The 13639-nt window shown below is 42.9% G+C and overlaps 1 protein-coding gene across 2 annotated transcripts in view; it reads right to left on the bottom strand.

The window, feature by feature from the left end:
* Positions 1-8373: 8373 nt before the first annotated feature.
* hm13 (histocompatibility (minor) 13) overlaps positions 8374-13639 on the bottom strand; it is a 77085-nt gene continuing 71819 nt past the window's right edge. The window contains exon 12 of one of the 2 annotated variants that reach the window (XM_043710791.1): positions 8374-11948. In XM_043710791.1, the coding sequence (XP_043566726.1) occupies positions 11864-11948 (85 nt within the window). In that variant the 3' untranslated portion in view covers positions 8374-11863. The remainder of the gene's footprint in view (positions 11949-13639) is intronic. The other variant, XM_043710790.1, reaches the window with a different exon arrangement.

The following is a 13639-nucleotide window of genomic DNA, read 5'->3' as shown; positions in this document are numbered from 1 at the left end:
AACCCTCACCGTGTCTCATAGCCCTGCCTTAACTCTAACAGAGACAAAACAAAAACACTACAGATGCTGGAGTCCAAAGTAGACGAGGAGGAGGCTGGAAGAACACAGCAAGCCAGGAGGTAAAGAAGTCAACATTTTGGGTAAAACCCTTCTTCAGAAATTCTATCAGACTTACCATGCACCAGTAAGACATGAAGACTTGGTCTAATCAGTGTGTCTGTTTTCACTGCCAAATCATTCCTTATGGCTGAACCCTTGACGCAGCTTCCTTAACTCAGATGATTTCAAACTCCACATCCTGTCCATTAAGGCTGCTGAGGAACATAGGAATTAGGAACAGGAGTCAGCAATTCAGCGCTTTGAGCCCACTCCACCATTTAACATGATCACGGCAGATCTAATCCTAGTCTCAACTCCACTCTCCTGCGTGCTCCCCATTGCCCTTTATCCCATTTTTCATCAGAAACATATCTATTTCTTTCTTGAATCTGTTGATTGGTTCTGCCTCCACTGCATTGAGTTCCACAGATTCACAGGCCGGGTGCTGGCAGGTGGAACTAGATTGGGTTGAGATATCTGATCGGCGTGGATGGGTTGGACCGAAGGGTCTGTTTGCATGCTGTACATCTCTATGACTCAGTAGTTTCTCCTCATCTCAGGTTGAACTTCCCCCCTCTCACTCTGTATCAATGATGTCTTATTCAAGACATCTGTTCACCATCCACTTTTTGGTCCCCTTTAGCATTTTATATCCCTCACTCATTCTTCTGAACTCCAGCAAGCACAAGCCCAGGCTACTCAACCGCTGCCCATATGACAGACCTGTCATCCTTGCAATCAAACTGTTGAACCTCCTCTGAACTGCCTGCAGAGTCACCACATCCTTCCTTTACTAAGGAGACCAATACTGGACACAATTTTTCAGATTATATAATTGGAACAACACTTCCTTACTTTTATATCCTAATATATACTTAATTTTCTTTTCATCTCTACATCCAACATCCCAGAGTCATAGCTTCATGCTAACAATTTTTACCAGAATCAGAGAGCGATGGGTCCAAAGTTCCACATCAGCACTTTTGCTCTCATACAGTACCACAGAAGAGGTATACAGTCAACAGTGCAGTCTTTCGGATGCTAAACTGCTATCCTCCATATTGTCAGGTAAAAGATCTTACTTCTCAATGCAGAAAAGAGCTGCAGAGGTCTCCAAGTGTCCACCTATCAAATATTTATTCTTCAACCAACATCAATAAAATACTTAAAATTGGTAATGCAGCTCTTCTTTTTGATGAGGTAAAAACAATGACTGCAGATGCTGGAAACCAGATTCTGGATCAGTGGTGCTGGAAGAGCACAGCAATTCAGGCAGCATCCGAGGACAGGCAAAATCGACGTTTCGGGCAAAAGCTCTTCATCAGGAATAAAGGCAGAGAGCCTGAAGCATGGAGAGATAAGCTAGAGGTGGGTGGGGGTGGGGAGAGAGTAGCATAGAGTACAATAGGTATGAGTCCAATGACCTGCATATCCTCGGTGGAGTGGGAGGGGGAGTTGAAATGTTGGGCCACGGGGCGGTTTGGTTGATTGGTGCGGGTGTCTCGGAGATGTTCCCTAAAGCGCTCTGCTAGGAGGCGCCCAGTCTCCCCAATGTAGAGGAGACCGCATCGGGAGCAACGGATACAATAGATGATATTAGGGGATGTGCAGGTAAAACTTTGATGGATGTGGAAGGCTCCTTTAGGGCCTTGGATGGCCTATCTTTTACTGTAATCCTTAATGTACATGTGTGTGTAATTACTGTAGTCTACTAGAAGGCTCAATGGAAAATTTCTGATAATTGCTCTCTGGACCTAAGGGGCAACTATTTCAAGCAGAGGATGGTGCATGTATGGAATGAGCTGCCAAAGGAAGTTGTGAAGGAGTGTGGGGGTTGCGGGTGTGTGTGAAGGCTGGTACAATAATACTTAAAAGGCATCTGGATGGGTATATGAATAGGAAGGGTTCGGAGGGATATGGGCCAAGTACTGGCAAATGAGTCTAGATTTGGTTAGGATATCTGGTCAGCATGGACGTGTTGGATTGAGTTGAACGAGATGAGTGTTTGGACTGCGGTGGACAAGGTCAAAAATCACACATCTGGTTATGGTCCAACATGTTTATTTGAAAGTTTTTAAAAATAGAAACAGGCCCCTCGGCCCAACAAGTCCACACCGACCCTCCAAAGAGCAACCCACCCATTTACCCCTTCACCTAACACTACGGGCAATTTCCCATGGCCAATTCACCTAAACTGCACGTTTTTGGACTGTGGGAAGAAACCGGAGCACCCGGAGGAAACCCACGCAGACACGGGGAGAATGTGCAAAGTCCACACAGAGAGTCGCCTGAGGCAGGAATTGAACCCGGGTATCTGGTGCTGTGAGGCAGCGGTGCTAACCACTGTGCCAAAGGGGCACTTTTGGAGCACTGCTCCTTCATCAGTTGTTAGGAAGGAGCAGGGGGTTCCGAAAGCTTGTGGTTTCAAATATCTGTAAACCTGTTGGACTATAACCTGGTGTTGTGAGATTTTTGACTTTGTAAAGGAAAACAGTGAAGGGATAAGGGGAGACAGCAAGCTAATGGCTTTAAGTGCATTGCTTATGTGGACAGCACAGACATAATGGATCAAGTGATCTCCTTCTATGCTGTAACCATTCTGAGATCCTTGGGCCTGCTTCCCATAGGCTGGATACTTCAATGTCAAAATCTTCAATTTTCCCCTTAAAATATGCACATGACCTCAATAACTGCCTGTGACAATGATTTGGAGGTGCCGGTGTGGGACTGGGGTGTACAAAGTTAAAAATCACACAACATCAGGTTATAGTCCAATTGTTTTAATTGGAAGCACACTAGCTTTCGGAGCGACGCTCCTTCATCAGGTGGTTCATTAGGTTCAACCACCTGAAGGGGCAGCGCTCTGAAAGCTAGTACTTCCAATTAAACCTGTTGGACTATAACCTGGTATTGTGTGATTTTTTTTAAACTTTGCCCATGGCAAAGCATTTAAATCTCTGCGTGAAGAAAATTCTCTTAATGCCTTTCGGATTCTTATGACCAACTTTGAGGAAATCACCTTTCCAATTCAAGACCTTAAAGTTTAGTTGAAATTGCCCTCACGAACCTTTGTCACAATGGAGACAGTCCCACTCTCTCAGCATTACCATTAGGATTATATTTCCTAACCAACCTGTTCAGAGATGTGATAAACACACCTCTGGAGTAGGTGTGTCTTGAACTTGGGCTTCCTGGCTCTGAGGTAGGGATACTGCCACTGTGTCACAAGAGCCCTTGATGTTGTGTTAGTGAAGCCTTTGCATCTGTTACGAGAAAATGATTGCCAGTACACCACAGATCTCCTAAAAGAAACAAACGTGTCGGAAAACAATACAATTTGGTTAATGCCATGACTGAGCAAAAAATCCCTTCTGTTAAAATGCTTTTACTTAATACAACCCTTTTCAAAAGCAAGCTTAGAAACTGCCAGTGTGTAATACCCATTACAAACAACTGAATCAGAACCTCCACTTGTTCTAACTTACTAAGACAGAGATGGGCATTGTTCATTTTCACAATAAATCATGGAGATTACTTTTAAAGGAAATGTTCACAATTTGAATTGCAACATTTAAAAGAGATCTGGATGGGTATATGAATAGAAAAGGTTTGGAGAGATATGGATTGGGTGCTGGCAGGTGGAACTAGATTGGGTTGGGATATCTGGTCGGCATAGACGGGTTGGAACTGAAGGGTCTATTTCTGTGCTATACATCTAAATTGCATGAAAGATTCCTCTTCCTGAGGACTGAATGATTTGGGGTAATGCTTTGTCAGTCCAAATGGACTATTTCTTTGCACTCCCTGGGAATAAGGGAAACTGGATTGATTTTTATTTTGTAGCTCAATAGCTCCCTCTAGTGAATAATTAATTAAAATCCACATTTCAGATTAGATTAGATTATTTACAGTATGGAACAGGCCCTTCAGGCCAACAAGTCCACCCAGACTCATTCTCCTAACCTATATTTACTCCTAACTAATGTGCCTAACACAATGGCAAATTTAGCTTGGCTAATTCACCTAACCTGCACACTTTGGACTGTGGGGGGAAACCGGAGCACCCAGAGGAAACCCACGCAGACACAGGGAGAATGTGCCAATTCCACATAGACAGTTGCCTGAGGTGGAAAGTTAACCCGGGTCCCTGGCGCCTGTGAGGCAGCAGTGCTAACCACTGAGCCACTGTGCCACCCCTGTTGGAATCAAAAAGACAGGTCATTTTGTCCATCCAGTCTGCCAAAAATACATTGCCTACTGTGCTATCCAGCACAAGGCCTATAGTTTTAAATGTTATTTCAAGTAGCTTATCAAGGTATTTTTTAAAAAGGTTGTGAAGTGCCCTGCTTCAACTACCCTCCTTAGTTAGAGACAAAAAAAACTGCAGATGCGGGAATCTAAAGCAGACAAGCAGGAGATTGGAAGAACACAGCAAGTCAGGCAGCGTCAGGAGGTGGAGAAGTCAATGTTTTGGGTGTAACCCTTCTTCAGGACTGGGGGTGGGTCTGGGGGAGCTGCAGATAAAGGGGGAGGCAGGGGCTGGGTGACGAAGTGGAAGTAGGTGAAGACAGGTCGAGGGTAAGACCTGGTTGGTCGATGGGAGGAATGAATCCAGTTAGTAGCTGGAAGGAAGCGTTGCTCAGAGAAATGTAATGAGGGGGAAGAGGCTGGCAAGGGAGTTGGGCGATGGCGAGGAGTTATTTGAAATTGGGGTACTCAATGTTTAGTGCTCCAGGCTGGAGGCTGCCCAGGTGGAAGTTGAGGTGTTGTTCCTCCAATTTACGGTCGGATTCACTGTGGCAATGGAGGAGGCCAAGGATGGTCATGTCAAAAAGGGTATGAGGCAGGAAATTGAAATGGACAGTGAGTGGGCGGCCAGGTTGGCCCCTGCAGGTCCAGCTGCGATGCTCAGTGAACCATTCCCTAAGTTTACGTTTGATCTCCCCAATGTAGAGAAGACAGAGGGAGCACCTAATGCAGTAAACTAGGTGGATGAAAGGCAGGTGAACCTCTGTCTCACCTGGAAGGACTGTTTGGGGCCTTGGATGGAGGTGAAGGGAGTGGTGTGCTGGCAGGTTTTGCATCCTTTCTGGCTGCAGGGGAAGGTACTGCGGTTTGGGGGAAGGGGGATTTTGATGGGAGAGTGGTGCAAACCAGGGATTGGCGAAAGGAATGATCCTTGGCTCTGTAAATAAAAAAAATCAGCTGGATTGCTGGCATTAAGTCCCTCCGCAAGGCAGGATTTAGGACTGTCCCCAGTCTTGCAAAAAGCTTTTAAAAAGAACAACCTAAATAAAAATACACCATGTTCTCTGGATGTCCTGATGTGCTTCACCACCAATACCATAGTCCAACTCTGGGGAAGAGATTCACACCACATTCAGGGGTAGAGTGAGGGGGTTGGGGAGAGAGCTTGTCAGCAGAATGCTTTGGAGGGTGACCAGCCCAGCTTCTGATGCTTCTAGTTCAGATCCAATCGCCTGGGCGCCTACACTTACCCAAACCACCATGCCCCACAACAGACACGCGCACCGAAACAGTCAGCAGGCAGAAGAAATCTGGAACAAAACAGCTCCTGACTCAGGATAAAAGGCTCACTTCTGGGAGAGGACAGTGGATCACACGTCCTGGGTGTTGACGGACAGTGAGTCAACTTGGTTCCATAGTAGTCAGTTTGAGCCTAGCCAGAGCTCCCAAACACAGAAACAAATGGCTTTGTTGGTCAACAACGAGGAAACACCCCCTGCCCCTGCTCAGTGAAGCATCTTCATATTTCTATTTGAATGGACAAATAGGGCCACAGATCAATGTTACCAGTAAGGGAAGGCACCTGGACTGTCAGAGGCTGAGAGGTGACCCTATAGAGGTTTATAAAACAATGAACCAAAGGTCTTTTTGTCAGGGTACGGGTCTAAATCTGGAGAGCACAGGTTTAAGGTGATAGGGGAAAGATTTAATAGGGACCTGAGGAGCAACCTTTTCCATACAGAGGGTGCTGAGTGTACAGAACAAACTGCCAGAGCAAGTGGGCACAATTACACAATTTAAAAGGCTACAGTTGGATACATGCATAGAAGGGGTTTAGGCAGACACAGACCAAATGCTGGCAAATAGGTTGAAGTTAGATTGGCACATCTGGTCGGCACAGATAGCCTGTTTCCATGCTGTATAACTCTGCGTCAGCAGTGCACTGGCGCACCTTGTGGTCTGAAGCATGGGGTTTCTAACTCTATGTCTTGTTTACAACCGAGGCCTGGCAACTTGGCGTACACTCACCTTGTGGACTGTGGATACTTAAACAGGAGAGAGAACAATGGAAAGGCTTGCTTCAGAATAAAATAAATGCTCTAAATGAGAAGTAGTTCATTTGGCCTTGAAGCTCCTTAGCTCATTTTAAAGGAGTTGTTGCATATGTAGTACTGATGGTATGGAATTTTAAATGTTGGTCCTCAAAATTCTGCAGAGGACAAACATACTAAAAGGAATAGAATTTGTGAACTGATTCTCAAACCAAGTCTATTATTTCATCCCTCAAAATGCTCAAAGATTGCCCCCTGGTGGCTCAGTTGACAAAATACCATGTCTGAGCAACACAAGAGGAGAACAGCTTTGATCTCTAGTCCGATTTTAGCTCTGGTACAGTCAACAATTGACATTTATGTAGTACTATTAATAGAGGAAAATCACCCAAGGTGCCTCAATGAGGTGTTAGGAAGAGAGTCTTAAAGTTAGGAAAGAATTAAAGGCTTGGTCAAAGGTGGTTTTGAAGAAGGATAAAGGTTTTGTACAAAAAAGTGGTGGACCTCGTTAAAGAGGGAATGCGAAAGTAAAAGGAAGATTGCGAAAGGCTTCACTATTGGAAGTTACAAAAGGAAAAGGTTACTTAAATGTTAGCAGAACACTGTTCAATAACACAGGGATAAATGATGAAGGTGATTGTGAGATATGACAGAGGAAGGTCATGAAGAATCTTAAAAAACAGGATTGTTTTCGTAGCAACTACTGGATTCCAGGGTGCCAGCAGCCAGTCTTTACTGGCGGTAAATTCACTTTTGAACCCAAGGTCAAGACATATCCCTTACACTTAGGCACACTTGTTAGAATGCGATATTAAAACGAGAGCCCCAGCAGTTTCCAGGTGGATGGATATAAGCGATCTATTGGTATACTTCACTTTGGAGGGCAAGAGGGTTTTTCCTGAGGTTCCCAGCATTTATCTAAACATCATTATACAGCAGGAAGAAGTGAGGACTGCAGATGCTGGAGATCAGTTAAGTGTGGTGCTGGAAAAGCACAGCTGGTCAGGCAGCATCCAAGGAGCAGGAGAGCTGATGTCTCGGGCAGGGCGGCACGGTGGCTAGCACTGCTGCCTCACAGTGCCAGGGACCTTGGGCTACTGTGTGGAGTTTGCACATTCTCCCTGTGTCTGCGTGGGTTTCCTCCCACAGTCCAAAGATGTGCAGGTTAGGTGAATTGGCCATGCAAAATTGCCCATAGTGCTAGGTGTAATAGTCAGGGGGAATGAGTCTGGGTGGATTACTCTTCAGAGGGTTGGTGTGGACTAGTTGGGCCAAAGGGCCTGTTTCCACACTGTAGGGAATCTAATCACACCTCTCAGGGACAACTGGAGAAGATCACGTAGTGTGGAAGATTTGTCATTTAAATAATAAAGACTGTACAAGGCACATCATCCATCTTTTGTTTACATTTCCTTAAAATAAAGAGCTTATGCCTAAAATGTTGACTCTCCTGCTCCTTGGAAGCTGCCTGACCTATTGTATGTTACCATAGAGCAGTCTGTGGGACTTTGACATGCTCAAAATTGCTGCTACACTTCCCAAATTGGATTCCCCAATTGCTTTCTAATTAGAGGCTGTAAAAAGTCTACATAAATCTAAAAAGACATTCCGAGAAAAGGAATGTGTACAGAGCCTGCTAAATGATAAGGAATAAGAAGAATTTTGTACATTAACAAAGAAAGTAGAGATTAGGAAGCATTTAAACTTTCCATCAGGGATGTTAATCCCAATCAGTATTTGATGTCTTTTTTGTTGGGAAGTACCCCAGCTACAGATAGTGAAATCAACAGTAATGTCACCCCAGTTGAGATCTAAATAAAAAGAGCACAGAGACAACTTACATAAAATAAACAATGCCTTCACCAATCCTGCCCCGAGACAGAGTTAAACCGATTAAACAAGTATTTTCTTTCGAGAAAGCTTTCTCACATGAACTCAGATTTTATTAATAGCAGTAAATGAGACGGCAGCAAGGTTTAATGCATATTGATGGTGGTGCACGCCACAATTTATTGCAAATGGATCACAGCTTCTCACAAGAGAAGCACGTCTTACTACAATAATGAAAAAGCCAGGGAGGGAAAGGAAGGACAGATTCCAGAATGTGAACAAAGTTCAGAAACATTTTTAAAAAATTAAATCCCCTTGTTAGAAACAGAATGGTGTTTTAAAAAAAATTTTAACCACACCTAACTTCCAATCCAGAGAAAGACAGCTGAGTCTAAAATACATGGAGTAACTAACCCACTGATTAGGATAAGAACAAAGGGAGGGTAGAGGAAGTCCCTTCTCCAACAAATGGAAGAGTATCCAAATGACATCAAGCAGACTGAGGAGCTACAAATGTGAGAATTAATTTGCCTTTTTAAAATCAACTTTCAACTAAATACACAACAAAAAATCCCCAGTATACCCTTCTCACACCTATAAGATCTCCTCCATCAACAGCCCTTATTCTGTTACAGAACTGGTAAGAGTCTAGATTACATACACTTTACTTTAAAAATATTGTCCTCATCAAGGAAAGGTGTTAGCACTCGGGCAAGGAATACAGAGCTCCCAATATTAGAATGAAGCAGATTCTGATCAGATGCTGTGCAGTAAGATGCTGAGTGAAATTTCCATCCAGTATTCTTCCATAGCTTCACACAAGCACCGAGTACTGCATTAAGAGTGATGTTTCCCACACTTCCCCTGGATTGACAACTTAAGAAGCCAGGAGAGTGAGAGTGAGGCCAGGTTACTGCCCAGTATCTAAATTTAGCACTGAGCAGACTTTTCAAAGTCTAAGTCAGTGTTGTTACATTGCAATTACACACGTGAATACTGAGCATGTAGAGACATGGGTATTCAGAAAGGATACTGCTTCATTGGAAGTCTCCTACTCAGAACAAATGTTGAACAATTTGAATGTTTAAAATAAAATATGGTTACCTGTAAATAGTTGACATTAAAATAGACCATGAGCTTAACCTTAAGCTTTTATCATGAGCTAGAAAATTTAGCAGGGGCTGATCACACCATCTGGAATGATCTATTATAATTTTCACAAGTGATTTTCAGAGACATCATTAGCCACTTTTGTAGACTGGGATAAAAGAGAAGAAATATGAAAAGTCAAAGCTCAGTAGTTATTTTCAGAAAATATTTAAAGTTAGGGCACCATCCATTGATCTACCCTGTCTTGCCTAAACCATCTCCAGGATTTCCCATCCACCCACAAGACTCCCAGTCCTCCTGGATTCCCAAAACCCAACATTTAAAAGTGGGAAAACAAGAGGGAATCAGGCATGGGTTTTGAAATTATGTGGTATGAACTCTAACATAGAGCATCCGTCAAAAATGCAAACATAGTGACAGCTGTCAACAGTCTCTTGTTACAGAGCAAACTCCTAAAAGCTAGCGATGCTGCATTTATGATACAGCAATGGCCTGTTCAATTTATGAAAACATACCAGTGCTGATTTACTGTGGGGTGTTGGGAGTAATACACCTACAAAGATAAAATACTGGTGAGGAAGGTTTTTCAGATCATCTTACCTCATTCACTCAGCAAAGCCTTTTGCTCTGTCTCACACCACAGTATATCGTCCTTTAAACGCTGACGTTTCTACTCTACCTGGGGGTCCATTCCAAGTTCTAAAGCTCAACTTGCACCTCCAAGCACAAAGCTCTGCACCAGGGGGAGAGGAGGAAAGGGTAAACAAAATCATGGACAGGATAAACAAAATCCCTGTGACACTGCAAGATGTTCTTATATAACCAAAGTGCCACTGGGCAGGGAAGCATCCAAGCAGATGTTATTGTCAGAGGTCCTGAGTTGTGCTCCCTCTGTAGGCCAAGTGAGTGTAAATGGACAAAGATAAACTAGCAGAACCTTGAAGAAAAGCTGAGGTTAAAACAGGGAGGGGATGGGGAGGAAAGAGAGAAACGTTCATAAAGCCTATTCCTAAATGGAGAAAACAACCAGCAGGATTCGTTCTAAATTACCTTGATACATATGGTGGCAGCAGTGGAGACTTTGTGTAGGCTGTCCAGGAAAGATTACAAATTTTTCCAACAGATCATTGAATTAAAGATACGCCTGTGTTATGTCGAGAGAGACTGAAATGTACAGATCAGGAAAGAAGAGTTTTGCAGATTGAAAACAACTTATATTCTAGGATTTTTTTTTAACTCCCGTTCCAACTGACAAAAGCATTGCGATGCTGACCAACGCATGAGTGCCTGAGCTGGAACAGATGGCTATCAAGAGAGAGAGTAGGGGTCAGACAGACTCGGATGCCAAACCCTTCACCCCTCTTCCACCATTCACAACACACACCGTTCAGGAGCATACATGGTTAACTCACTTGAGCAAGGCACAGGAGGGATCAGTCAGTGCCTTCCTGTGGAAAAGGAAATCAGAACTCAAAACGCAAAATAAAATGACTGCTACATGCACTGCATCAGACCCTGGCTTTCTATAAGCCACAAACACTTCTACAGACATGATATTAACATACACAGTCAGCAAACTTACATGTTTGCTTTAACCCCATGGTGAAAGCTTACATTAATTATATCAGCCACAGTCAGACAGACAGCACATTATTGGCTAGTACATATATATTCATATCAGTTGATATTTATGCTGCTTGTTCGAATCAAAGCTACAAAGAATATTTCTTTTAAGTTGCCATTAACAATCTGTGTATCTCATCTGCTGCCACTGTAAAAAGGGAGCTCAGATCATCTTTTGTTTGCAAAACAAATGCAGAAAAAAATTAAGATTGTCCATTAGTTTAAACAAAAAAAAGCAGTTCCAGCATTTAGCTTATCTATAAAACTACAGTATGTATAAGCACTTCATCCCCCATCATTGCCTGATTAAACAGCCCAAATGGGTATTCTATGTGCACAAGATAATGTGCTATAAATTTGTCATTCGTCACCGTGTTGAAAAAAGTGGTGTATGTAAACCCCAAATTCACTTTTAAAAACACACAATGAGCCAAAGCAGTCACATAAAAAACAACAGCTGAGGTATTTTTTTCCCTTAAAATACACATCTTACAACATGGACTAGTGTACAGCTGTTTAAAAACTTCAGTTTTCTGCATTTATTTGTAAAACAAAACAAAATGCTGGCACCTTTGAATTCAAAAAGTCATGATCAATTTAATCCATTCAAAATAAATTAAAAAATACAGATAGGCACTGGTGCAACCCCCTCAGGTTATTTTTTTCTCTTTAAAAACAAATTAGTTGGCACATTCATAGAAAACACAAGAACAACTGAATAACTAGCACTCTAGCATGATGTAATAAAATACTTTTGTTTCCCCATGAGTTGCCAGGGACGCAAGACACACATGACCATGTCAGTACAATATGGTATCTGCACGAATTGAACACAAAGCAGGCAGTTCGGAGTGAGGACTTTTTTTTTTAAAAAGAAATTGATTGATCCATGGCCTCTCCAGTTACTGTTCCTTCTTGCTTTCTTTCAAATCGTCTGTGGCTTCATCCAAAGGCTCTTTGTCACACAGGGCAGTTTTTTCTTCATACCTACGTTTGAAACAAAATAGAAGTTAAATGCATCTGGAAGATTTATCAAAATCAAAATGCTGGTAGATAGAAGGTGAAATGCTGTCATTTTCCCCAATATCCTTTACAGCGCTGGCTTCCAGGAATTAAAATGACTGATGCAGCGTGATCCTCCTATCTCTCTGTCTCGTCTGATGAAGCACTTCACCATGTGTTTTATAACTAGCTGCCCTGAATAACACATCAAGAATTGAATCTGCAGAGAATAACAATGATGGCCAAAAAAAAATGATGTTATTAAAAAGAACAAAAGAGAAAGAAAAACACACTTCTCATTGAGGGTTTTAAGATCGGAGGCTGAGGATTTGATTTCTGGTCAGTATTCCACATTACCAAACCAGTTCAATGTACATGTCTCAGCAGCCCCAGGCTCAGGAGGGGAACAAACTACGAATGCGGAGCAAGTTATTGCAGATGCTGAAAATCACAGCAGGTCAGGCAGCATCCGCGGAGAGAGAGCAAGCTAATGTTTCAAGTCTAGATGACTCTTCATTTCTGGTTTCCAGGATACAAATGTGCCCTTTATGAGAAATGGAAGGAAATGAGATCAATTGAGCCTCCTCCAATGTTCAATAGGAGTTCACCTCAGAATCGGGCTATTCAGCCCCAAATGAGCAGTGTTACTATCAACAATCTTCACAAACCTCCTCCACTCCACCTGCAAACATATCTATTTTTTTCCTGTTAGGTATTAGCCACTTTCTCCTTAAAGACATCAATACCAAACGCCTCTACTACCCTTAGGTTCAATTGTGGATCTTTTAACCACAATTTTTGAGTAAATAAGTTTCTACTAAATTCTGTTTTTGGATTTATTGTTTACTAATTAGTTATGGCTGTTGGAGATCAAACTGTTGAAGTGTGTCATTGGGAAAAGCACAGCAGGTCAGGTGGCATCCGAGGAGCAGGACAGTCAGATGTCTTGGGCATTAGCCCTTCATATGCCCAAAATGTCAACTCTCCTGCTCCTTGCTCCTTGGATGCCGCCTGTCCTGCTGCGTTTTTCTAGCGACACACTTTACAACTCGACTCTCCAGCATCTGCAGACCTCACTTTCTCCAACAAGATCAATTGTGCAAAGTTCAGAGTTTCTAAACAGTGCGAACTGACTCTCTCTTGCCACCACCCCTTGCACAACTATTCCACCCACAATTGGGTGGACAATTTGAAAAGCATTAAAAATGGGGCCACAATGGGGAAAAGGTTTGGCAAGTACAATTTTTACGATCGCCAGCTTTGAACTCTCTAAGGCGGAGATACATTTGATTTTAAAAAGGCAAATTACAAGTGCAGCTGTCAATGTTTCTGCAGGGGACAGCTTAGCAACAGGTGTAGGAGAGATAGGATATGGGGAAGTTGAGATTATATCTTCCCAACAGTTGCAGAAGTGCTTTTCACGGCAGAAGAGGGAAATTCCCTCTAGTGTTCTTGTAATGGTTAGCCCTCAAAGATCATCAAATGGAATACTTGAAGCGATCTTAATGCTGTCTATGGGACTTGGATGATGGTAGCAATGGAAAGTGCTATTTGGACTCCTTCAGAAGAACTCTTAAGTCTTCACCAACCCCCTCATCCAAGAAGCGCTCCCATTCATCTTTCGTTGAGATCTCCGTCACCACGCCTAACCCCGCCCCCATGCCGAACCCCACCCC

Source organism: Chiloscyllium plagiosum, chromosome 20, assembly GCF_004010195.1.
Source record: "Chiloscyllium plagiosum isolate BGI_BamShark_2017 chromosome 20, ASM401019v2, whole genome shotgun sequence".
Classification (NCBI taxonomy): Eukaryota; Metazoa; Chordata; class Chondrichthyes; order Orectolobiformes; family Hemiscylliidae; genus Chiloscyllium; species Chiloscyllium plagiosum.
This window is presented reverse-complemented; position numbering and strand designations above follow the sequence as displayed.